The sequence below is a fragment of the Kogia breviceps genome, chromosome 1 (genome assembly GCF_026419965.1).
Source record: "Kogia breviceps isolate mKogBre1 chromosome 1, mKogBre1 haplotype 1, whole genome shotgun sequence".
NCBI lineage: Eukaryota > Metazoa > Chordata > Mammalia > Artiodactyla > Physeteridae > Kogia > Kogia breviceps.
In genome coordinates this window covers 38,062,793-38,090,137 of record NC_081310.1, presented here as the reverse complement: position 1 = coordinate 38,090,137, position 27,345 = coordinate 38,062,793, and the positions used below count along the sequence as shown (strand labels likewise).

At 42.6% G+C, this 27,345-nt stretch overlaps 2 protein-coding genes across 12 annotated transcripts in view; one reads left to right on the top strand and one right to left on the bottom strand.

The window, feature by feature from the left end:
- The window catches only part of AKT3 (AKT serine/threonine kinase 3), a 379,537-nt gene extending 361,436 nt beyond the window's left edge, over positions 1 to 18,101 (top strand). For 6 of the 7 annotated variants that reach the window (XM_067030723.1, XM_067030721.1, XM_059079103.2 and 3 more), the window contains 2 exons: positions 6,165 to 6,267; positions 12,539 to 18,101. In XM_067030723.1, coding sequence (XP_066886824.1) covers positions 6,165 to 6,267; positions 12,539 to 12,624 — 189 coding nt within the window. In that variant the 3' untranslated portion in view covers positions 12,625 to 18,101. Of the gene's footprint in view, positions 1 to 6,164; positions 6,268 to 6,781; positions 10,675 to 12,538 lie in introns of those variants that run through there. The other variant, XM_059079094.2, reaches the window with a different exon arrangement.
- SDCCAG8 (SHH signaling and ciliogenesis regulator SDCCAG8) overlaps positions 17,716 to 27,345 on the bottom strand; it is a 268,459-nt gene continuing 258,829 nt past the window's right edge. For 2 of the 5 annotated variants that reach the window (XR_010840028.1, XR_010840016.1), the window contains one exon: positions 17,724 to 18,064. Coding sequence is in view for 1 of the 5 variants with exons in the window: in XM_067030707.1 (XP_066886808.1) it covers positions 18,013 to 18,064 (52 nt within the window). In the remaining 4 variants the exon portion in view is untranslated. Of the gene's footprint in view, positions 18,065 to 27,345 lie in introns of all 5 variants that reach the window. The other 3 variants (XM_059079192.2, XM_067030709.1, XM_067030707.1) reach the window with 3 other exon arrangements.

Sequence of the window (27,345 nt, the reverse complement as noted above, 5' to 3'; positions counted from 1 at the left end):
ACAGATAACATCTTTATGCACCATAAAGTTGGGCAAAGAGATCAATACAACACAATAGAAAATCTGGAAAGAGACTCACATATATATGGTTAATTGACTTTCAATAAAAGTATATAGTTCAATTGGTGCTGAAACAATTGGACATCCATTTAAAAAAATAATTTGCAGTATATACGAAATTAACTCCAAATGTATTATAGTTCTGAACATACAGGAGAAAAATCTTTGTGGTATTAGGTTACGCAGAGATTTCTTAGGCAAGGGCAAAGCATGATCCATAGAAAAAAAGTAATAAATCAGACTTTATCAAAATTAAGAATGTGTATTCTTCAAAATCACCGATAAGAGAACGAAGAGAGTAGCCAAAATCACAAATCTGATAAAGGACATGCATACAGAGTGTATAAAGAACTCTTTAAACCTAATAAGAAGGGAAAAAAAAGGACAAATATTTGAGAAGACACTTCATCAAAGAAGAAATAAACTTGTGAAAAAGGTGATTGATTATTCATTAGAGAAATATAAATTAAAACATAGTGAAATACCACCACGTATTAGAATATAGAATGAAACATATTAGAATAAAACAATGTTGGCAAGACTGTGGAACAACTAGGACTCTTCTTCACTGTCGAAGGGAACATGCAGCAATGCAACTACTTTGGGAAAGACTTGGGCATAAAGATTCCTAGCAGCTTTATTTGTTATAGCCCCAAACTAGAAGCAACCCAGAAGTCCATGGAGAGGTGAATGGATAAACAAATTGAGGTACATCTGTATGATGGAATATTACCCAACAGTAAAATGGATGAGGTATTTATACAAGCAGTGATGTGGATGAGTGTCAAAATAATCATCCTAAGTGAAAGAAACCAGACGAAGAATACATACTATTTGATTCCAAATACGTAAAAGTCAAGAAAATATAAACAAATCACTCATGGCAGAAAGCAGGTCAGCTATTGCCTGCAAGGGGATAGAAGAGAAGACAGGATTACATAGGGTTATGAGAAAATATCTACAAATGATGGGTATGTTCATCATCTTGATTTCATGGGTATATACATATGTCAAAACATCAAATTGTATACCATTTCTCTGTACACTCTTAAGATATGTGTGCAGTTTATTGTATGTCAATCATAAAACTGTTCTTTAAAAGTACTTACCCTGTGGAACTTATATTTTACTGGGGAGGAGGTGTAATGACAATAAACATGTATTTTGCTTCTGTATATATAGGTGTGTATGTGTCAGATGTTGAAAAGTCTTTTAATGAAAAATGAAGCAGTGTGAGGATAGAAAGTAATGGGGAGGGCAGCTGTTTGAGAGAGGAGGTCAGGTAAATGTAGTATCATGACAGTTTAACAGAGACTAGTTTAAGCTCCCTGTAATCTTTTGAAAACTGTTTAAAGATTTGTTTCAGTTTTTTAAAAGTTTCAGTTGACCATTCTCTCTCTCATCTAAAAAGATAACAGCTTTCCCCTAACTTGAAGGCAGATTTAAGATTTACATTTCTGCCATCAGAAGGAACCATATGGGAAGGGTGGGCAGAGGTAAGCAAAACCTACTCCACATGCCCAATAGAAGCCCATTTCTGCTTGAAGAATTTCTTATGGTTAATTTTTTTTATTGAAAGGATGAGACCTATTTTTTGAACATTTGTAGAATGGTGAATCAGAAAGAAAGTCACAACCATAATCCCAGTCTCCTACTTGCCTGCCAGACAGGCAGTTATCCCTCAGTTTTCTAAAAGGAAAACCAAAAATTCTCCAGTCACTATCATCGTTGGTGTTGTGTGCATGTGTATGATGCCGGAGAGGGACTTTAAAAATCATTGCTCTTGTGGAACTTTTATTTTATTGGGAAGGAGGTGTAATGGTGATGCATGTGTATATGTGTCAGATGTTGAAAAGTCTTGAAGAAAAACAAAACAGTGTGAGAATGAGCTTTTGAATGAATGGAAGAGGGAAGGTTTCCATCAATGGAGTGAACTGCTTGCTTGTTTCCAGTCATCCTAACAGAGGAGCTAGAAACGTGTTCTGGTACCTTAGCAGCCATTACCGCTCATCAGTGGAACCTGAATTTGTTTCAGTTCCCCCAAAAGTGATTGCTAATTATAGAGACTTTAGAATATCTGTGTACTGGGGGCATAGAGAAAGAATGTTAAAAAGAAAATAAATTTAAAATGCTTTGTAACATGTGCTGCAAACTGAACTGTGGTCCTTTATTTTGAAAAAATGCTTTTAATTCTGCTCATCCCTTGGTTTTCTAAAACGTACTCTAAAAATCCTAAAGATGCCACCAGAAAATGACTAGAGTTAATCAATGAATTTGGTAAAGTAGCAGGATACAAAATTAATGCACAGAAATCTCTTGTTTTCCTATAACTAACAATGAAAAATCCGAAAAAGAAACTAAGGAAACACTGCCATTTACCATTGCAACAAAAAGAATAAAATACCTAAGAATAAACCTACCTAAGGAGGCAAAAGACCTGTATGCAGAAAACTGTATGACACTGATGAAAGAAATTAAAGACAGTACAAACGGATGGAGACATATACCGTGTTTTTGGATTGGAAGAATCAACATTATGAAAATGACTGTACTACCCAAAGCAATCTGAAGATTCAGTGCAATCCCTATCAAATACCAATGGCATTTTTCACAGAACTAAAACAAGAAATTTTATAATTTGTATGGAAACAAAGGCCCCGAATAGCCAAAGCAATCTTCAGAAAGAAAAACAGAGCTGGAGGAATCAGGCTCTCTGACTTAAGACTATACTACAAAGCTACAGTAATCAAGACAGTATGGTACTGGCACAAAAACAGAAATATAGATCAGTGGAACAGGATAGAAAGCCCAGAGATAAACCTATGCACATATGGTCACCTTATCTTTGACAAAGGAGGCAAGAATATACAATGGAGAAAAGACAGCTTCTTCAATAAGTGGTGCTGGGAAAACTGAACAGCTACATATAAACGAATGAAATTAGAACACTTCCTAACACCATACACAAAAGTAAACTCAAAATGGATTAAAGACCTAAATGTAAGGCCAGACAGTATAAAACTCTTAGAGGAAAACATAGGCAGAACACTCTATGACATAAATCACAGCAAGATCCTTTTTGACCCACCTCCTAGAGAAATGGAAATAAAAACAAAAATAAACAAATGGGACCTAATGAAACCTACAAGCTTTTGCACAACAAAGGAAACCATAAACAAGATGAAAAGACAACCCTCCGAATGGGAGAAAATATTTGCAAACGAAGCAAGTGAAAAAGGATTAATCTCCAAAATATACAAGCAGCTCATGCAGTTCAATAGCACAAAAAACAAACAATCCAATCCAAAAATGAGCAGAAGACCTAAGTAGACATTCCTCCAAAGAAGATATACAGATTGCCCACAAACACATGAAAAGATGCTCAACATCACTAATCATTAGAGAAATGCAAATCAAAACCACAATGAGATAGATATCACCTCACAGCAGTCAGACTGGCCATCATCAAAAAATCTACCAACAATAAGTGCTGGAGAGGTTGTGGAGAAAAGGGAACCCTCTTGCACTGTTGGTGGGAATGTAAATTGATACAGCCACTATGGAGAACAGTATGGAGGTTCCTTAAAAAACTACAAATAGAACTACCATATGACCCAGCAATCCCACTACTGGTCATATACCCTGAGAAAACCATAATTCAAAGAGAGTCATGTACCACAATGTTCACTGCAGCTCTATTTACAATAGCCAGGACATGGAAGCAACCTGAATGTCCTTCAACAGATGAATGACTAAGGAAGATGTGGCACATCTATACAGTGGAATATTAGTCATAAAAAGGAACAAAATTGAGTTATCTGTAATGAGGTGGATGGACCTAGAGTCTATCATACAGAGTGAGGTAAGTCAGAAAGTGAAAAACAAATGCCATATGCTAATGCATATATGTGGAATCTAAAAAAATGGTACTGATGAACCTAGTGGCAGGGCAGGAATAAAGATACAGACGTAGAGAACTTATTTGAGGACACAGTGGGGAATGGGAAGCTGGGATGAAGTGAGAGAGTAGCATTGACATATATACGCTACCAAATGTAAACTGGATGGCTAGTGGGAAGCTGCTGCATAGCACAGGGAGATCAGCTTGATGCTTTGTGATGATCTAGAGGGGTGGGAGGGAGGCTCAAAAGGGAAGGGATATGGGGATATATGTATACATATAGCTAATTCACTTTGTTGTACAGCAGAAACTAACACAACATTGTAAAGCAATTGTACTCGAATGAAGATGTAAAAAAAATAAATAAAATTGCATGAATTTTAAAAAAAACATTGTCTGGAGAATAATTTAAAGGTTTTTGTCTCATTTAACATAAATTTGGTGGCAGTAACAGAGGAAAATGCATTGAATGATGCCAGTTGTGTATTTGTTTATGTAAAATTTTTATAAAATATACTAATTTCTGTCACTCTGTTTTCCATTTTTCTATCTGAATGGTATTCATCAGAGCACATGCTCTGTCTCCACGCCCTGAGTCTGGGCTTCCTATGTTAAAAAGAAACCTGTAGACTCTCAACTGTGAGGCTGGAGCCTTGAGAATCAGGAGCCCCCTCCTGGTTCCAGTCCCTCCCAGCCAACAGAGGTAGCAGAAGTGGAGGTTCACATGGCTCAGGCTTCTGTAGTCTCCAGCACCCCAAGACTTTCCCCCACCCCATGCCTGCTGCTGGTCAGAGGCGAATGAGTCCAGTCCTCTCAACCATAGAACAGTTACTCTTAATCTTTTGGGTCATGGTTCCTTTTGAGGAACGGGATAAAATCTATGGACAAAACGTTTGCACGTCACTTCGGGGCTGCCAAGAACCCCTGTTCCAGAGGGTTTCAAGTAAGCAGAGTTATATTTCTTTGCCAAGTATAGAGGCAGCACTCAATCTGTGATCTACATAACAACTGTGTAGGTAACAACTATTTTATTAAATTGCATTTTTAATAATAACCTGTTCAGCTAGGCACCAGGAAGAACTAGAGAAAGCCAGCAAGGTTGTGCTTTTCCTGCACTAGGAAGATCCTACATTTTGTTTCAGCAGCCCAAATCCATTGGTTTTGTATGTATTTTACTAGGAAAAAATATTAGGACAGACTTTTCAGTATCCTCTTCCCACCCTATTTTTTGTTTCTTGCTTTTTTTTTAAACATCTTTATTAGAGTATAATTGCTTTACAATGGTGTGTTAGTTTCTGCTTTATAACAAAGTGAATCAGCTATACATGTACATATATCCCCATATCTCCTCCCTCTTGCGTCTCCCTCCCTCCCACCCTCTCTATCCCACCCCTCAAGGTGGTCACAGAGCACCGAGCTGATCTGCCTGTGCTATGCGGCTGCTTCCCACTAGCTATCTATTTTACATTTGGTAATGTATATATAAGTCCATGCCACTCTCTCACTTCATCCCAGCTTAACCTTCCCCCTCCTTGTGTCCTCAAGTCCATTCTCTACATCTGCGTCTTTATTCCTGTCCTGCCCCTAGGTTCTGCACAACCTTTTTTTTTTTTTTAGATTCCATATATATGCGTTAGCATATGGTATTTGTTTTTCTCTTTCTGACTTACTTCACTCTGTATGACAGACTCTAGGTCCATCCACCTCACTACAAATAACTCAATTTTGTTTCTTTTTATGGCTGAGTAATATCCCATTGTATATATGTGCCACATCTTCTTTATCCTTTCGTCTGTCGATGGACACTTACGTGGTTCCTTAAAAAACTAAAAATAGAACTACCATATGACCCAGCAATCCCACTACTGGACATATACCCTGAGAAAACTATAATTCAAAAAGAGTCATGTACCATAATGTTCATTGTATCTCTATTTACAATAGCCAGGACATGGAAGCACCCTGTTCTTTGGTTCTCAATTATTCTGTTTCACATAATCCCTCAAATATTATATAGAACAACCAGGTACCTACTGTTCTGTGTTTAGTCTTGACTCTGAAGCCAAATACCACATCTACCTTACATAGTCACTGAGCAGTCTAGCCTCTTGCACTATTCATTTAGTATTTGCTCTCTAATTTTATCCTAGAAATGAATTTTCCTAAACTGAGTCTGTTAACAGTACTCTTTTGCTTCTTACAGCTTGTACCTCCTTTTAAGCCTCAAGTAACATCTGAGACAGACACCAGATACTTTGATGAAGAATTTACAGCTCAGACTATTACAATAACACCACCTGAAAAGTGTAAGTAAATCTAGAAGGAAATTGATTATGTTCTAATACAATTGAAGAAAACAGACTTTTTTTTTTTTTTTTTTTTTTTTTTTTTTTTTTTTTTTTTTTTGTGGTATGCGGGCCTCTCACTGTTGTGGCCTCTCCCTGGAGCACAGGCTCCGGATGCACAGGCTCAGCGGCCATGGCTCACGGGCCCAGCCGCTCCGCTGGCATGTGTCATCTTCCCGGACGGGGGCACGAACTCGTGTCCCCTGCATTGGCAGGTGGACTCTCAACCACTGCACCACCAGGGAAGCCCCGCAGCCATTTTTTTTAACTGGATATTTTCAAGGTCAAATTCCACAGTGACTTATTCTGTTCCATTTAAGAACATGGCGTTTTCAATGTGGAAATATCTAAATACAGGTAGCTAAGAGAAAAGTTTTTTTGAGTAAAAAAAAAATGATATATGGAAAAATTGTAGAGTTGAGAATTATAGACTAAATTATAGACTAACTAGCCCTTCCTTACTATTCTCTAATAGATTATTTTGACATCAGCTGAAAGGATTCTGAAATGAAGACCTCCCACGTTTCCCACTGCTCAGACACCACCTTCTAAATTTTGCTAATTCTGGTCTCCTGCTTACTTAGTAGTAGTTTTTAAATTCACTTTAAACTGAATCACTCTTTTTTACTTAGCTGTATCTTAAGCAATAATATCTGTGAAGACATAATTTGGTTTGCTAGTAATTCTTGATATTATGAATTAAATTACATATCTGTTAAAACTATACATTCACGCACCACTTAAAATCATTCCACATGTACTAGTTTGTGCCCTACACGTTGGTGAAGACCTTTCACTTAAAGGGAAGAAAAGGTTGTTATATAATTTATAAACATTCTCATATGCTGACAGAGGTCTGTATTCTGTCATCATTAGTTAAGGAGTAAGGATAAAATTGAGTTTCAGGGACACATTTGGATAGCTAAAAGATTTCTTCAGTCACACATCTTTTGGCTCACAATAACATCACTTTAATTTTTGTCTCCTTTTCTTTTTTATTATATCCTTTCCTACATTCCTTCTCCTCTCTTTCCTTTTTAAAAGGCAGATTAGTTGATAGTGCTACTTTACACTGAGTATCCATGAGAGGGAAGATTAAAGCGCTGTTTCAACTGTGGATGTAGTCAATTGATTACAGCATTGAAAGGCAAACTAGGAGTCATCTAGGCCAAGAGTTTTTAACCTGAGACCCAGGGCCTGACAAAATGAGGGACTGTGAACACTGTGAAATGAAAAATATAATTATGTGTGCATATGCACTTTTCTTTCTTTAGATTTGCAAGAGGTAAAGAGCCTCTTAACTTTCATTTTACAAGGGATGAAATTAAAACCTGGAGAGAAGTTGAGCTTCCCTAAGTCCCACCGTTAGTGTTAGCTGTAGTCAGGAGCGGGAGTTATAGCTTGGCTGACAGTGCCCAGGTTAAGCTGTGAAAGGGCAGTATGTTGAAGCACTGCTCATGGTTTGTCACCTGTGGTGGGTGAGGGCTTCATTGCTAGAATCAGAATCTCTGAGAGCTGAAGATGATGTTAGAAAGCCTGTGGAGTTGCGGGCAATCAGCTAAGGACCGTGAGTAGGAGCGGTGAGTGCAGCCTCGGCGTATGGCTTCCCCTGGCCCAGCGCGGGCTGCGGGGATACAATTGTCTGAAATTCTGGGCAACACCAATGAGCTGTTGGACTGGCCTAGGAGTACTTCCCACCACAGAGCCTCATTGTTTGGACATAACCGTAATTGTAATCAGACCACATCGTTCCCCTGCTTCAAGCCTTCCATGGGCCCCACTGCTGCACTCTAACTGCTCACACTGGCTGCACAGCTCTGTCAGATCTGGTCCCATCCTCCTCTCAGACCTCATCCTGTCCATCTTCTCCACAGTCTCTGGGTTCCAGCCCCACCTCGAACACACTGTGCCTCACTGTGCCTTGGGACTGTGTGTTTACTCTTCTCCGCCTAGAATTCTCTTTTCCCAGACATATGCATGAATAAATTCTTACTTGTCCTTCAGATCTCTTTAAATGTCACTTTATCAGAAAGCTTTCTTTAGCCTCCTGACCTTAAAAACAGTGCAGTCCATCAGACCCCATCACCACCCCCACTGCCCCGCCCCGCCAGTTCTCTACATTGACACCTTTACTTGCTGGTATTCTGGTTAATTTGCCTCTTGGTTTACTGTCTGTTTCTCCAGCTTGAAAGCAGTAGCTCTGAGAAGGATTTGGTTCGTCTTATTCACTGCTAACCCCAGCTCCGAGTTAGGTAGCTGGCTCAGCGTAGGCATTCGGTGAATATGTGTTAAATGAGTAAATAAACGGATCAGGCGAGGCCTGGTAGTTTCAGGGCCAGAAGGAGGCCCGACTCTCTCCAGACAGTGCTGTTACCCATCACGGCCCAGAACTTGTGTTTGACTTACCTCCTCACGTGATTTCACCGGGAGCTTGGGGAAGTTAAATAGAGCTTTTGGTATTTGTGGATTCTAATTCTTAGAACAAACTAAATGTGCTATTTTGAAAGTCATAGAAATAGGTAGGCTGTGTAAATAAATGCAAAGCCATGAGTGCATATTTTATTCCAAAAAGTTAAAAGTAAAATCCCAGTGTGGAAGAGAATGATGGGATTGCAGAAAGCCCTGGACTTAGACTCTGCTTTGTGTCCTGGCTCTGTCCCTCACTAGCTCTGGAAGGTGACAGGTCAAAGGGGAGTGCAGCGCGGATCTTCCCCAGGAGCCCCGTCTTTCCCCTGTGGGTGCCTGAGAAGCCTTCTCTTTAGGAAAGGCACCCAGAGTTCTCTAGAGGTTTAAATAACCCTATTTTAAATTTTATTTAAGCATCAGGTTAACCAACCCACAGAGTTCTTTGTTCTGTGACCCACTATGTGAAGGGTGATGGTAGGTAAATACCTAGCAAAAAAGAGTGGACATGGGGATGGGATGGGGGAGGGACTACTAAAATATGATGCTAGCAGTGAGGAGTGGCCCTGCCCTGATACGGGACCCTAGGTGGCCCCAAAACGTGCATCCAGCAAGCATCATCTAGACTGACAGCGTGTACCACAATCTAGAGGCAGGAGGACCCTGTGAACCTGCCAACTTATTTTCCAATTCAGGGTTTCTAGAGAGAAAAATCAGGGGAAAGAGCTCAGAAGGTGGGCTGAGGCCAATGTGTGGACACCAGCAGCCTGTCCTTTGCGGCTCCCGGCACCAGGCCGCAGGGCTGGGCTCCTGCCTTAGGGAGTAGCCTCAGTAATTGTGGACTGCAGTACCTGGGTTCTTCCAGGGCACAAGGACAGTGTTTTTTCTTGGATGATCCCTGGGTATATCCTAAATTCCCTTAAGAGTCAGCTCAAAGGGAAATCTGTGAAGCCTTGAACTGTGATTACATTTAACATAATCTTTTCTTCTTGCAGCTTTGAATAGTGTTGCTGGTGAGAGACCCCTGCAGCTCTCAAGCTGCTAAAAGCACAGAGGTTTTGTTCATAAAAACCCACAGTAGGACAATTAAGTTAGCGATTGTCTTCCCACTTGCCACCTTGCTTTTATAAAGCAGAATGGAGTTATTTTTTAGAACAAATCAGCAGTTAGAAAGGCAAATGTTCCTTTTCTACAAACAGCTACAGTAACATGCCAGATTTGCCTCACTGGTGTTAATTAATTGAACAGATTTTCAAATGTGTCGTCTTGCATTATATCCATTAATGGTCCTCTGCCTTCCTCTTAGAGAAAAAGAGGATTTGTTTGAGCTCCTAGTAGCTTTTGCTGCCATATAATTACTTTGGTTAAATGTTCTAAGGAAGTTAGGCAACTAATGCTGCCTGGATCCAGGGATTCAGATGTAGACTGTAGGGTTGACCACCCTGTTTTCTTTTCCCAGATGTGTGCTATTTGGGGTTTTTTGCATAGTTCATGTCCGTCATCATCACTGTTCCCTCTGAACCTTCCTTCAGTGCAGGAACGAATGTATCTATATACGTTGACTGGGTGTGAAGGCCTGGCTGGGGCAGCCGGCTGTCCTGTCAGCTGTCACTTGCATCCAGCTCTCCTCCTTCCACAGCCCCGCTGGTCTGCACAGCACTGAGGGCCCAGGGGAAACCCTCATTCCTGCCCCAGTGCCTTCCCAACTCACAGCTCCTCTTGGGGCCACGATCAGAGACTTGCCCCTCACTACTGCCAAGCTCAAAAGAACAGGAGGGAGATGGAGTGAGAGGGTGATATAATTGACTTTAAAGAAGATCCAGATGTGGGGCCCTCACATGGTCATCAGCAAGATTTAGATTTACATTCTGAAATGGGATTAATTTGTTACTAAAGTGACAGAATGAAGATTCTCTTTTGACTTTCAGCTGACAGTGCAGCCTCGTAGCAATAATACTCCTTGGAAAGGAAAATTCAACCCCTCCTCCTGTCGAGAGCCAGGCTGCCCTGGGCTTCAGGCCTCCCTGCCCTGGTGCAAGGCCTGGTTGCAGCCCAGCAAGCTGGGCAAGCCCTACTCTGGCGGACAACACCAGGCTTCCCACATGTGCTGTCTGTTCTCTGTGCAGAAACACACCCAGCAAAACAAAGCTGCTAGCGGGGAAAACTATTCCTTTGAAATGTGATTGGCACGTGTCAGAGTCACTACGATTTCAGCTGCCTTTCCCCTAGAGAGTTTTATAGAGTTTTACAGAGGTTTTATATGCCATCCACAGCTCCTACCATCTTTAGTATATCTGAAAATACTGTGGAAGGTGTTTGACCTAAAAGATGGTTTGCTTGGTACCTAACTAGTATTTTATAAGGAGGCAGAGATTTCCCCAAATCACAGTACTATCTGGAAATGAGGACTATAGTTTAAAAGGACTGTTTGCAGGAGGGAGGTTTACACGAAGCAGGGAGCCTCAAATGCTGCTTGTTAGATTGAGTCCCACCTAATACAGTGATACTTTCTGGTACATTCAAGGCTACAAAGTGTGGTTAGCAACTTGATCCCATTTCTAGAATCTTCTATTAAAAATGGAATACTGAAAAGAACAGTGAGAAAAGAGCATGAATGTTGGTTATTCTTCGGAGGAATGCAAAGCATCACCCTTTTTGTGTAACGGGGTCAGTGCCCGTGATGCAGTGGGGTCTGGCCTGTATTCCTTCTCCTATTACATGAAACTGATGCTCCCTGGAGAGGTTGGAAAATTAAAAGAATTGGTAATGTATTTCCTATATGAATTTGAGGAAGTGGAATTATTCTGCTTGAAGAAGTTTGGGTATTTGAAAGACTCTCGCTTATTTCCTGTAGCACAGCATATGCCCAAAGGCACTGCAAGTGGAGCAGAGGGGATTTAGTGGGGTGAGCCCCGAGGACACAGGGAGGGACTTTGTGCAGAGCCCAGAACAGATGCACAGGGAACGTTGTGGACTGAGCGACTGAATTCATGACACATATAAGGAAGAGCATTCTGACGCTGCAAGATTTTAATCATCAGAATAGTTATGGGAAGAGGTTGGGTAGATCCTTTGTAACCTTTCAAATGCAAGAAAACAGGGAAGAGGAAAGGGAGGGGCAGCTTAAATGGAAAGAGTCTCTTTCATGCCTTTCAAGTCTCCCAATTTGTTTCCTGATGAACTAATACTTAGATGCTGGCCTCTTTCCCTCTCTTTCCTTGGCTTATTCTCTTTATTCTACTTTAAAGTTTTATCATAGGAAAATTAGGAACAGTAAGTTAAGGCAGATACTAGATGTAGAATAAAGAGTGTAAAATCTTAAGCATGTAATCAAGGGCTCATATGAAATGGAATCATAATAAGCTTTATTTTGCAATCACACCTAAAGCACCGTGAAGAAGAAACACAAGCATCTGAAGACAGATTGATACTGGATTCTAGGCAGATACTTTGGGTGCCTTAGGATTCTTTGACTTTGTAATTTTGACATGCATGTTTTCATGAAAGTAAAGGTTATTGAAGATCATTTGTTCCTTTTTATTTTTAAAAATCTCGTCTTCTTCAATAGTTTTTCACAGTTTGAGCCTTAAAATGTTAGTGTCTTGAAGGAGATGATTTGATAGTATTATTTCTTCACAAGTCATGTGTTTGAAAGTGAGAAAGTTTTTGAAATAAGTATATCCATCCTATGTTTTATTGATAAAACACAAGTTTCTGGGAGCTATTGCCTCCGTTCATCTTTATTACGTTAGGGGTTAGAACTATATAGACCAGAGATTATGTTGCAAAAAATTAATGTAAAATTAAAGTAGCTGTTTCCTGCCCACAGATGATGAGGACGGTATGGACTGCATGGACAATGAGAGGCGGCCGCACTTCCCTCAGTTTTCCTACTCTGCAAGCGGACGAGAATAAGTCTCTTCTGCTACTTCACTGTCATCTTAGATTTATTACTGAAACTGATTCCTGGACATCACAGCAGTCCTAGCTCTTACAAATGCAGGAGCACCTTCAGACATCCCAGACCAGTCCAAGGTCTTCACCCCTCGCCGCCTTTCACCCACATGAGAACACACATATATGCAGACATACTCGACTTTTGTTTTTGCATGAAATTGTATCTCAGTCTAAGGTCTCATGCTGTTGCTGCTACTGTCTTAACTATTATAGCAACTTTAAGAGGTAATTTTACAATCTTTGGAAGTCATGAGCCCACCATTGTTCATTTGTGCACCAACTGTCATCTTTTGATCTTTTGATTTTTGTTTTTCCCTAACAGTGAAGGCTAAATGATTCTAGGTACATTTTTTAACTTTCTAGACGATAAATCAAAAACTAACTAGACTAAGAAGATTTAGTTTATAATTCAGAACAAGCAATTGTGGAAGCGTGGCGATGTGCATATGCAAAATTTTAGTAAAGCAGATCAGATCAGTGCGTAAAATAGGCATGTATCAGTAAGGTCCTACTGGAATTCATTAGGAAGCATTTGAGAGAAGGAATGAACAACTATTAAGATAGATATATACATTTATAAATTCTTATTCGATACTGCAGAGGAAGCCTGTTATTACATGTGGATGTCCAGATTTCACAGGCAGTTGTTGGCAAAGAAACATTGTTCGACCATGGAAGGAAGCATATGCACAGCAGAGTAGGTCACTTAAAGGGTCTACGATATGATTTGCACCAGAGAGCGTTTTATTTCCCCTGTGCTTGGAAACCTTTTTCCCTTCTTGATATTATCACCTCTGATGGCTGAAGAATGTAGACAGGTGTAATGATCCTGCTTTTCACCAAAATTTGTACACCAAGGTAAACAGGTGTTTGCCTTATTTGTTTCAATTTTTTACTTTCAGTTCTACGTGAATTAGCTTTTTCTCGGATGTTAAAACTTTGAATGTCCTTTTATGATTTTGTTTATGTTGCAGTAGTATTTATTTTTTAGTGATGAGAATTGTATGTCATGTTAGCAAATGCAGCTCCAACTTAACATAAAACAGACTTACTGCAGTTTCTTTTGACCCATGTGCAAGGAATGTACACGCCGATGAGAATCATGCACTTTTTCTCCTATGTAAAAAAAAAAAAAATTTGATGAGGCTCTGAAATTGTACATGTAAATTAGAATTTGGCTCTAGGAGAAGAGATGCTGTCATTTAACCCCTTGGTGCTAAAAATGAGAAATCCCCAACTATCCATGCCAAGGGGTTGAAACAAATGGATGTTATATTTGCTCTTTTGAGAATTGAAATATTATGACGGCCTGGCAACATAATGTAATGAAGAAAATTGAGACCTGGATGATAAGAAATGAACTTTACTTGGCAAAATGAACACATCTCAAGTATTTAAGAAGTGGGCAGTAAAGGATAAGGACCTGGTGTGTTTATTCTGATCATGGTACATTTATCACTGAATTAAGCCATCAGGGAAAAAACAAAACAAAAAAGAACACCTCCAACTTTTCTTTTTCTGTATATACTCATGTCCTCAAATTCCGACATTTCTCACTGAAAGGGGACATGTATGCAAACCTCATCTTTCTCTTTCATTAATGATGATCTTCAGATTAAACCCTTTGGTGCTAGGAGCTGACATTTTCCAAAGCAGCCTATGAAGTCCAGGGGGCTCCTGACTCCGTGGAGACGTATTTTAGTTAAACTATCTGACAGCTCCCAAATGGAAGACTACAGCATGACGCAGTGTTATGATTGCATTGTATGAAAGAGCAAGTGACTTTCTAAGTAGGATGAATCATATTCATATGCAGATGTCTTAGCCTCTTGACGCTGGAAGTGTGGGTTTACAGACATGAAACCACTGCTGGCAGTGGGTGGACCACTGGGACTGACAGGGGGTTAAAGGGCATTTTACTAAGGCAGCTAAGACATATTCAGACATAGATTTTATCCTAATTTTTCATATTTCTACCTGAGTGAAGTTCATCCTTAGTACTGAGTAGGAAGTTACAGTAAAATGTTAGTTCATTCTTACTTACACATATAGCTCAACTTTTTTTTTTTCACTTGGAATTATGTTGAATGTTTCACTTTGACAAGAAAGTAGACTAGAAGGTATGTCCTGTAAGTTGTCTTGCATCCATTATATGAAAAAGGAACAGGTGAGAGGAAGAGAGGAAAGCTGAGACTGGCTGGTGTTCAGAGCATTCATTTCTTCAGAGGGAAAGTACACCATACACTAAGCACACAGATAGTTTTGGGGTTTGTTTTCTTTTTCCCCCAAATCTTAAGGTGATCTCCATGACCTTGGCCAAGGACACTTCCTAAGGATTAATGACAGCGTTGACTGTGCCTCAGGCTGGCCACTCTACACAGCTGGCTCTCCGTCCCCAGCTGGTGCCCAGGGCTTAGTCCCGTATCCCCTCCGAGATTCTGTTAGCGTCACACAAGGTATGTTGTTGGCTTTGATTTTAAGAATCCCTTACTTTCACTCCCTGATCTCAGTCAGCTGGCATGGAAAAACAATCGAAAAACAGAAATGTGTGTAGAAGGAGATTCTAAAACTTCCCTCATGCCTGCCCATAGCTGAAGTTTTGGATTCTGGTGGACGGAAAGGCCTGGCCCTGGAGTCACTCTGTCAGAATAGCAGAAGTTCAGGCTTTGCAGACTCCTTCCTGTACCAACTTCCTTGAAGTCTGCCTCTTGCCATGACGCAGCCATCTTGGAGGAAATTGGCCGTCTCTGCTTGGATTTTTGGCAGGGCTGCTCACAGCTTTGCTTTCCACACTAACTACATAGCATTATTCCAGTGTTTTCCATTTCCCATACCTGATTTCCAGCTTCTTAAAGCTGACTGTTCTTGCAAGGGCCACTTGCTTCTCTTAGAGTACAAAGTAAGGGCCTTCCTTACTAACTGCAGGGTCTTTCTATTACACCTCAGTGTACACACTTTGCTGCTACCGTTTGTACTCTGTCTACAGTAGAATTTCCTTATCTTGCTCCTGGTAGTGCATTACAGGCAAGCATGAAATGTAAAGTATTTATTTAAATAAAAAGGAAACCTCTAAATTGGTAATTGAATTACCTCCCTGTAGCTTTATAGTTTGTGACATTTCTTGACTTTGCTAGTTCTTTCATTAGATCCGCGCAAGATCTAGTCATCTGGTTAAGGATTTTAAGCAGACACAACTATGAACCCAAGAAACTGTATTACTATTACTGTTGGTCATACTAAAACTGTTTATTTCCTTAAGTATATGACCCACAAGGATGTGAAATAACTACAAGAAACTGTTTTTGTACACTGTACATCCTTAGTATTTTTACACGTATATGATAGGGATGCACATTATTTTCCTTCGTACAGACAGCTTAAATAAAGCACTATGTCAATCTGCTACTTCTCTGTTTATTGTTGTTGGATGTGGTTCTGTAATCTCAGAAAATTAAATATTATTCTTTTCTAAAAAAAAAAAGATTAATAGCGTCACCTGGTATTAACCCAGTCTATATAAAGTGTGACAGGAAAGTATGTAAATTTCTTGTAGCTCAAAACACACACAGGATTTATTTTATTACTTCAATAAAATGGCATTAGTGCAACTGTACAAACTTTGATGAAGGGCTGCTTCCAAAGGGGGGGGGGGGGATGCTGACTTCCCAACAATGGGTTTAGGAGAGATCTGTGAAGCTGGAGATAGAATAAGTATTTTTTGAGATTTGTTAAGCCCCTAACAGTCCTCGCACCAGGTGGTTTGGACCCAGAATTCTTAAGGAATGTAGCTCATCAGTAATGTCTTCCTGATCATGTGTTGCGCTGCATACTTCCTTTCTTAGAGTATATTTTTAAAACGTCGTGGCAAATTAACCAACTGAAACGTGGGTAACTGATGGGTAGGATGGTTGGACTATAGTCTGATTTACCTAGGGTCATTTTTCTGATTTTACCTCATAAACCTATATACTATTGTAGAAACTTGGCTTTGCTCCTGTGACTCAAGCCAGATAGAGGAAACGGCTTTGGGACCAAAGTTGGTCAAGCATGTATGTGTATGTCACAGAACCAAACTGGAGGGCATTCTTACATGTGCTCTTCTCTCAAAACCACTGGGGTTGATAGATCCAGGAGGCTAACATAAAGTGACCTCTATAATTCTTTAAAGGTGCTATTTTTAGAATATTGTGTAATTTATTTACTGTTCCTGAAACAGAATTAGGGACAATTAATATATCTTATGTGACAACCTTTATGTCTAGCACACTTGATGAAATCAAAAAAAAACTTCTGACTCTGAATAGAAGTTCTATTCTTTCAGGCTTGAACCTTGTCCATGCTCAAGAGACTCAATGGTCTTTGCGGGTGTATCATCCCACTGCCTCCAGAGCCTAATCCACATCCTTCTGAGAGGCCATGATGATGATGAGGAGGAGGATGTGATGTGATGATGGTGACAGATCTGTGCCAGGGAGAACAGCCTGAGGTCAGGGACTTGTCCCGACTGCAGCCTTTGCCCTTAGTGTTCCATTGTCATCCTCAAGGACAACACAACACTTCCAGCGCCCATTTTTATTACTTTAAAGCACTTGAGGGCTTAATTGTGTATAGTAGAAATACTATGTTAAGCTAAAATGATGATCTGTGTACAGATGTTTGATAGAACTCTAGTAAATTTTGTAATTTCACTGAGTACATTTTTAGCCTCCTCTCAATTACTGCATATTGAAGAAGAAACATGACACCACCAAGCCAAAGATGCTTTTTGTCTGTTTTTGTTGTTAACAGAGTGGAGAGGATAATGCCTAGTGCTTCCTGGTGTCTTCTGATTGTGCACAAATTAGCAGGATGATAAATAATGGAGTCTTATGGGATGTTGATTAACAGCAAATAAAGTTGAAGGATAATATATATAGATCTCTCCAAGAGGGAAAGAAACATGAATGGCAGGAAAAAAGGTTTGGTCCTTAATACCCTTTAGCCTAGTTAAAAGATGTGCCTTTTTTTGGTGTGTTTTTTTCATCACTACAAGATAAAAAGGAAACATTTCAAGTCTTCAAAAAATTCATTTATTGAAATTCACATGTGTAACAAAGCATACAAATGAGCAGATACAAAAACACAATAACTTCGAGCCTTTTCTGAAAACATACACCAGGAGGTCTCCTCATCTAGTGTCAGACTTCAGCTCCAGCCCATCCATCCTGCAGGGACCACTTGGCAACGAATGTGGCAGTGACGACACAGCCCGCCGCAGTCTAAGGTGGGGTCCACTGGGAAGGTCGCGGTGCATTGTGGCATATTACGTATAAATCAGATGAATGTAAATATCTCTTTGTAAATCGTTTATTTCACTGTTTCATCCAGGTCAGCACTCAGATTGTGGCATGCTGGGTAACTGGAAAAAATGATAATAAAAAGTAAGTTTAAATAGATTATGTTCTTCAATGTGATTTGTCTTCTCACTGGTTTAGTTACCTCTTTCTAAGTTTTTGTAGAAAGTTATTATGCCAAAAATATAGAAATTGTACGTAGCCAACTGTATGAAAAGTTTGTAGGAATATAAGGTGAACTCTTTTAATGCTTTAAATCTGAAAACAAGCTATATTCCAGACCTCTGCATGTGTCTTAAATAAGGGGGTCTGATGACAGGACACAGCTTAAAGAGCCACCTCTTCCCCCGTGGACAGGAGAAAGGAGACACTGATTCGTGCCAGAATCTGTTTACTGAAAATTGCTCAGACATTACAGTGAGTAAAACTAGACAAAAAAAAAAAAAAACGGGATGTGGATAGACCAAGTGTCCCTAAGAAATTCCTGGTGAAATGATAACAAGCTAACACCTCCAAATGTTTAGATGCAGACAATGTGTTTTAACATATATAAAGGCATTTTCACATGGAAACCACCTACCACATGCTGGAAGAGGGAATTTAGTGTATGTCGTCTCCTAGTTTTAAACAGGAATAAATGTTTCAAAACTAGCTCATGAAAATTGGGTTGAGGGAGTCGCAAGTTAGGAAGTACTGAATACTGCTGCCTGCCCTAGCGGATGTGGCTGTTCAAATTAGTTTAACCCACGTCAGGAAGTGGTGTCAGAAACCACTGGAAATAGTTACATTGCACAGGACATTTCTCGAGTACCTACTGTGTACTGCGTGGGAAGATGACTAAGACACGGTCTTTGCCCTCCAGGAGTGTGAAGTCACTAGGATGGTAGATAGAGGGCTAGGATAACTACCAAGTCCCAGTTTTCACTTCAAGAGATGAATTGGAACGTAATGCAGGGACACGGGCCCCATCTGGCTTCTCTTTGGCTGGGTGAGAATCATCTTCAAGAGAAACAAGTGGGCTCTGCACTCCCCAACAGAGATTTCCTGAATTAGAGAGGGCTCTTGTCTACCCAACTTAAGCCACGATTACTTGTGGAGGATTTCCAAGACAGGACAATGAGTGATCAGCGTTTCCAAGATCAGAGTTTGCACAAGAAAAATACGAACAGTAGCCTGTTATCTTTTTTAAAAAATGAGAAAACGTTTACATTTCAAGTAGATTTCCCAGTGTATGTAAGAGACTCATGACTTTTTAGTGAGCAGTTCTGTGGGTCTCGACACGGGGCAATTAGAGTACGGTGGGCAGCCCCTGCTCTCAGACAGTGGGAGGCCCTGGACATGGTGAGGAAGTGAGTGGTGTCCGTGTGCATCTCTCTGGGAGTTGGGGAGGTGGATGGAACCTCTTCCGTGGCGCCCACGGGGCTCCTGGAGCATCACAAGGAAGCCAGGGAGCCCCAGGGCCCTGCCACTGCAGAAAGGGCACCCCCTGTCCTCAGAGGCTGCCGCCAACTCCATTTGCCCATCTAACACAGGTTCTCCAAGAGCTGATTTGCCTTCCGGTCCTGACTGAACTGATCCAGTGAATGACTGGCTTGAATGACCCTCCTGTCCCACAGACAGGCAGGCTGCCTGCCCACCGGGTGCTCTGGAAATGGTGGCTAACTTTCTAACTTTAGAGATTCGAGGGCATCTTTGAATACGAGAATAAGCATAAACTGAAATAGGCATGTTTCAAAAAAAAAAAATTTAACTGAACTTGAGGTAGAAAAGACACATACCTGTAACATGCACAACACAGAACAGTAAAGACCTGAAGTAGAAGGGAAATGTATTGTGGGAAGTTTTTGAAACCAAGCTCCAGGAAACAGGCAGTTCTCACATGAGTCTTCGCGGTTCCCGCCAGGAACTGCCCATCGCCTGGCCCATTCCCTGCTGGCACTTGCCCAGAGGTCAGCCCACATTTCTCTCCCGGGCTCCATCGGTTTTCTCTTTCATTTGGTTTTGGTGCAAAGCCCTGCATTCCTCCTCACTTTCATATCACAGTACTTACTGTTCACTGCCCGACCCGTCGTGAGCATTCAGCAAGTGTGACTGAATGAATCACGTACCCTGTTATGTCACTGTCTTCCTGCTAAACAGCTCTCGGTGTCACCCTTGGATGTCTGGATGTTTAGTAAAGAATGTTTCTCGGTTCTTCCCCTTAGGCAGGGAGCATGTCCAGAGAGACAGAATCTTTAGTTACTGCCAAAATCTGGCTCGTCTGCCATCACTTCTTAGGGACATTAGCCATGCCTATTTCCAGAAAGCTGGTTCACTACCCACACCACTGTGGACACGGTGAGGTCGGGCTGTAAGGGAGACAAAGGTGTGTGTGCCGATGGGACACAGCCAGTGTGAACGGTGGCTTGAGCCCTCAGCCACCATGTTCCCATCCCTGGACCATCACACTTGTCACCAAGGCCCCTTGCTGTGGTCCCCTTGGGTGGTGTGGCCACATCTGCAGTTGTCGGTGGCTGCCCTCCAGATTGAGGAGGGCTGACAGCAACCTGGCAGCTGCTCTTCTGAAGTGCTGTCCACAGATGATATAAATGCTCCCCAACTGCAAGCCCGCTATCAGTGACCCGTTTTCTTTGTTCTCGTTTTAAACCCTAACAGAGCCTTCTCTCCACAAACCCTGACTTGTGTGTCTAATTTGTTTCCAAAGTTTAAATTCAAAGTTTAAAAAACGAGTCTCTCTGGGTGACTTGCATTGTTCCCCAAGCAACCACACTGCGGGGTGCAGCCGAACCTTCTCTGCGGCTTTGTCCCCAAGCCTGCGGCCCAGGGGCGTCACGGCACCAGCCAGGCCCCGCGCATGCGGATGCTCACAGCTCAGCCTGCCCCGTGTTTCCATCATCTGTCTCTTCTCTGTGCACCTCCACCCGGCCTCTTAGCAGCCCCTCCCAATGGAATATCCCTCCTTCTTGCTCTTTCCCCTTGCTCATTTGTATGTTTTCCACCTCTGTGTGGCCAGGTTAAAAAAAAAAAAAAAAAAGAGGACCTGTTTCTCATGCCTCTGGCAGAAAAGCATCTATTTTTAACTCAAGAAAGAAGGTAGAATCCCTCCCCCAACCTCTATCTGGGGCATTTCAAAGCTTGGCCTCAGCTGACAGAGCTCCAGGGAAGCCCCCAGGACCGTCCTCCATGTATCCCCACTTTGGGAGCCAGGCCACTGCTCTGCGGCTTTCTCAGCTGGGGCCCAGCTCCAGGCTGCTGCCCCGGGAGAGAGGGGCCTCCCTCCCCCTTCCATGCAGCCCATGGCCCAGGGAATGAATACCAGTCTCTCTGAAAGTTCATTTCCCTCCCCATTCATTTCTCAGTTCTAGTCACTCCACTCCTCTGGGCCTGATTTTTCCATCTGTGCAAAATGGATGCTAAATGATTCCTCCAAGTGGCCCTTTCAAGCCTTCAGCGATCACAGTGCTACCCTGCTGGACTGTCATCTCTTCTGGGCCCTGGTAATGCAGAGAGCTCCGTTTTAAAAGGAAGCTGGCTCTGTTACCATTTTTTTTTTAAACCAGAAACTGAGCGATGTGGAAGCGAAAAACTTACCTGAAGTGGTCCAGAACTGAGATTTGAACCCAGTCAGTTTGACCTCAAAGTCCAGGCTCCTTTTAATCTTATTCCAACCAGCTTAGTGAAAGAGCAACCACGTTTGGTATTTCTGGCATTAAGTAGGAATCAAATATATCAGGCAACCCGGAATAAATCAGCCATGTGACCTTGGGTGGTCACCAATTTGTCTTCACCAGTCCCCTGCAGAACTCTGTGGAAACGTGGCCTCAGACATGACCACTGACCTGTAAGAAGGCAGTTCTCCACCCAGCACGGGGCTCAAGGTCGCGAACTGCAGGTCAGGAGAGGCCTGCCTCTGCCCCACACAAGTCACCGGAGCTCTGGCTGAGCTGCATACCCCTCCGGCCAGCACAGCTGCCAAACGGGCAGGAGTTCACAGCAAGGTCGCCACAGACCCTCGATTTATTCTTCCCTCCCAGCTGCCTGGCTGGGCCTCTGACAATGAAAGCTCTGTGGCAGGCAGAGTTCAGGCTCCATTTTCCCTGGGCTCTGGGGCCTGGCTTTGCTGCCTCTGGGCTCCAAAATCGGAGAAGAACTACGGAAGCCAGAAAAACGCAACGGTAGAGGCAGGACAGACTTCCTTGCAGAAAGAAAGGGAGGACAATGACGCTTTAGCTTCCTGGAAAACAGCAGCTCAATCTGGACTTGGGACTGGTAACGCGGGGTATGCAGGGAGCCCCGTGCACAGACAGGAGCGGTCAGAGTCGGAGGCCATGCACGCCCAGGGGCGGGACTGCTGTGCCAGGTTCTCCCCAGAGCACACTCCAGCACGGGGGTTCCTTCCACAACCCTCGGGATCCCCAGCGTGTCATCTCCCAGCTTTCTTGAATCTCATGAGTCACGAGAACTTCCCCTGCACATGGGCAGGGGTCTGTGTTTTATACGCACCATGTTTCCATGGTAAATAGATTTTAAGAATTCCCAAAGGACAGACAGTGTCACCAACAGCAGAGAGTGGAGCCTCTGGCTGCCTCATGTTTGAAAGCGTTAAAAATAAAGACAACATTGACATTTGGGGTTGTAATGTGACGGAATTACAGTCTTTTAAAGGCAAGAACCACTTATCTACACTACATGTAATATTCAGTGTTTTGTTCACTTGTCTAATTGGATTAAAATATTTAGCTCCCTTTAAAATCTTGATTGTGAATTTATATTGCAAAATGTAATGTCTGACTCGGGAAGCAATAAGTGGAGCAAATGTATCTGAAGCAATGTAAAATTCAATTTATTTTTCTTCCATGAGTCTTATTCTGAAATTATTCAGTCTTGGACAAAGTGAACTAACTGTTAACGAAGAGCAAGTTTGGCTTAAATGAAGCTGTATGCACTTTTCAATATCAATTACACACAGGGCCTTTAGTTAAAAAAAGAAAAAAAGTTAAACTATGCTATTCAAGTTTGAAGAAGCTTCTCTGAGGGTCGTCAGACCCCAGGTTAGAAGTGCCGCGCCAGGGGTCTTACGTCATTCTTTAACAACCCTCAGGCAGCAGGGAGTTAATGACATTTTCGCTGCATATGTTCAAGTTTATTTAAAAAAATATGCAAGTCACTTCGGTTGACAGTGTCTTGTACACAGTTTTGAAAGAATCAGGGCAAACTTTAACAGAGTCAGTTTTTATTTGAAAAATATTTTCTGGGAATGTATCAGTGTTTATTTTTGAGACTGACAATTCGGGTGAAAATCAGGATAAAAACAAAAAAACAACAATTTGGTTGAAATCAAATTGTTTGTTTTCATCTATTTAGAATTCTTTCCAAAAAATCTTGGTTCAGGAGGAGGCTTTTTAATTTATTTTATTCAGTGTATCTGCTGTTCTATTCAAGCACCATCTGTCTTGCAGGTAGCTAGCTTCGTGGAAGCGCCGATGTAACTGAGTGAAGCCCTCAGGGCTCAAGGAAGGACCACCACAGACTATGTGGACACCTCCAAGTCCCAGCTGGGCGACCCTACAGCTCAGTCTGCAGGGGCCCGCAGGAGCTGCGTGGCCCTCACTGGAGATGACAGTTGTGAAGCCTCCCCCTCCCTTTCCTTCAGGTCACAAACGGGCCTTTCCTCCCTTCATCATTATCTGTGTCTTTGTTCCTTGTGTGTGTTTCCAGCCTTCTTCATGAACCCTTTGGTGTGACGAGGTAATCTCCATGATTTTGAACATAATCACATATGTCTGCTGGACCCATGCACAAGTTTAAATCAAATTAGAAAGTAAGTTCACTGCCGAAAATGCTCAAAAGTCATAGGGCCAACTGATTAATCACCAATAAGTGCGCTTCAGATGCTGTTTTCTAAACTGTAAAAGTGATGCACCTGAAGGGACTAAAAAGGCATCCCTCCCCAGACTGAACACTGAGGACAGAATCAAACAGCCTGTTGGGACAGAGGCTATCAGAAAATGCAAATCAGCTGAAACCATATCCATCACCTAATAAATATCCAAGTAAAATAATCTTGATGTAAATGACAGTCCTCTAAGTGGACAGATAATTTCCATTCTTTCCCGTCTCTCAGATGCCATTCTCCCCAAGAAAAGACTCTTAAGTTCCTCACCAGCTGCCGCCTCCCATCCTGGCCAGATGTTAGAGCTCCAGGCGCTGGGTCACAGACCCCTGACCCGGCTCCCAGCTGTCAGGACTTACCAAGACTCCCCTGGGGCCCAGGTTCTGCATCCTGGACACCACCCCTCAAGTCCCCACCCCCCAACAACCACAGTCACTCCCACGGCCCAGTCCTCCACTCCTGTGCCTGAAGAGAACAGAGGAGAATCATGTTTGGAGTAAGACTGGGTTAGTGTTTTCATGTCTCTATTTCACTACAAGAACTAACATAGCAATTCATGATGTTTCAAAAGCTGTCTCCCAGAAGTGTTTTCCCCAGGAGTGAAGCAGGAGATTCATAAAGCCAGTGTTTTTAATCAGTCCTAAACTAAGAACAAGTCAGAAGAGCAGCCTTGAACTTGGCGATCAGCAAACTGAGCCATGTCCACTGGGTCAGCCGCAAGGCCGCCCTGACTCTCGCCAGGCTGGTCACCACACAACAGCAGCGTTTCAGGGGAGATGGGAATTCTCATGGCCAAAGAATGTCACAGTGGCAGTTAGGACGTTGAGCAGCCCCCTCGGCCAGGCATGTTGCTGTGCATGTTTCAGAAGTTAAGCAGAAACAATTTAGAATAATAAAGCCCCCTAAACAGGCTAGATGTTTCCTGTCAGAGGCCACTGGCCAACCCGAGCTTGTCATCTGCTTCAGGGTCCAGGGCTCAGGCACAGGAACAAATTGGAGGGATGTGACTCAGCTTCAGAGCAGCTGCCCAGGCCAGAAAATATCCATTCTCTTTTGAGAATCCAGTGGATAGAGATTTTGAGAGTTTGACGTGCAAAATTATTATGCTTAATTCATCCAAGCTGGGAAAATGGAAGCCTCTAGCTAAACCATCCTGAAACCAGAGACAAGCCAGAGGACTCCTTCCGGGAGAAGGGTGGGTGTGAAGTGGGTGTGGCCGGTGACTCTGGATCCCTAGGGAGGCAGCACCCTCCAAATGTCTGCCGGGGTCAAATGGCAGCCTTACTTACCTCAAGGGCTCCCTGGAAACTAAATTCACAGTTCAAGTTTATTCCACGGCAGAAACAGGTCTAACGCCGCACTTGGGCGCAAAGAGTGGGCCTTTGGTTTAGAGAGTAGAGAGCTTGCCTGGGTTCCTGCCTCCTCTTTGAATGCCAGTATTTGCTACTGAAAGCCAACATTTTCTCTACCAAGCTTCTTTTGTCATGTTCACATTAAAATAATTCCAAATGCAATATCTGAATCTGAAAGATCCCTTTAGAGATGAGCCAGATGGGCCAGTATCAGATAGCATAGGATGGTCAAATCATTTCTGTTGCTTCGGGCAAGGGAAAAAAAGACCTGCTCATTTTTCTGAAGAATTTTGAGGTTTTAGGGGGTTTTTAAAATGCATTTTACAAAAATTTTGCAATCCATTTGGCAATTATCGGGTTTTTAAAGCCCTGGAAGAGGTTTCTAAGCATTGATGATCCATGTTAAGATCTAAGTGGGCTGTCAGGTAGGCAGATGGGGAGTTAAAAGGCAAACCCCACAGGATAATGATCTGGTCCAGAATGGAGAAGAAAGTGTCACATTCTCAGAGCTTGTACAGAAGACTCTCCACAACCCAAGTTCTGAAGTCGTTCTCAGCTCTTGGAGCCCAGGAGCTCCACTGGTGCTGTGAGTCCCTCCAGCTATCTGGAGACCTGATGGCCCCAACCTTTGGCTGGCACCACCCAGGGCCCCCCTCAAGGACCTGCCCAGACAGCTGAGTTCTGGTCGAGGTCTGGCCGCACAGGTACAGGATGAGGTGACTGCACACATTGGAGGAGCTGGGTGAGAGCAGTGAACATCGTTCCATGGCTGTTGGACCCACAGGATCTCTGCCCAACCTGTGCTTCTCCCAGGACCTTCCCCAGTTTGGGGAGGAGAGAGGAAAAGAAAAACCCTGATATTTCTTTGGCCTGTAATATGCAAGACAACCTGCCATGCACCTCGCAGCTGCCCTCATTTAACACTTCCAGTGTCCCTTTGAGTTAGGCTGGTATGGTACCCACTATGCAGATGTGGAAACTGAGGCTTAGAAGAGACTTCAATGACTTGTTCAGGGCCTAGGGACAACGTTGCATTCTGGAATCATTCTCTGTTCTTTCTGCCTCCCAACACTTTCAGAGGCTCTCAAACCCTAGTGTCTTCAATGAATTATCCAAACAGCTCGTTAAAATGCATGTTCCTGGGCCCTTGCTCCCAGAGATGCTGTCTTGGTATGTGTGCGTGTGAGGAGAAGCCCTGGAACCCATGTTCCTTTATTTATATGTTATGTGATGCTTATACAAGCATCCCGGATGCCTGTGTGACTGTAGGGTGTGTGGCTTGTGCACCACCCTTCCCTGTGAGCAGCCTCAGAGGCCCTGGGAGGGGACAGTGCAGGTGTGTCTCCGTCCCCTGGGCTGAGCTCAATGACTGGCTCCTGGGGATGCTTATTTACTATTTGTGGAACAAATGAGGACTTTTGCAGAGGGGTTTGGTGGGCTGAGTGGGAAAAAATCACTCAAAGGATAGTGGCTCCTCGATACCTGTTTGGGCACATGGTCATTTTGAAAAAAGAATGAGACAATGTCTCATCGTTTTCATTTCCTGATGCGTTTTTCCCATTAATCATTCCAAGCACTTCTTGCACTGCATCCCCCAGGCACTCATGGAGCACCTTATTACCCTAACAAACTGCTTGATGAGGTAAAAAGCCCAGCCTCCCTGACAGGGAGAGAAGCAATTTAGGGAAAAAAAAAAAAAGGTTTCATTCCCTACGCCAAACTCACCTGGACACTCTTTCCCCCATTATCCCTGCTGGTGGCCCCAGACCCAACCTGAACAGGGAAAGTCTGTTAAGCAGCCAGACTTAGGCTCCATTTTCAGTGTCCCTACTTGCTAGCTGTATGCGCTTGTTTGAGCCTCAGCTTCCCCATCTTACAGATGGGGATAATCAATCTTGCAGGCTTGTTCAAGAGTAATGAGAGTTAATGCATGTTATCTACGGAACACTGCCACACCCTCCGCAAGCACTCCAAACCCTAGCTCAATTATCAGCCAGCTGATTTAAAGCAAGACTCCTACGTTCCATTCACAGGGACTCCCCTAATTGGGAGCGCCTCTTTCCTCCACCAATTCAAACAGACACAACCCCCAGGGGCAGTT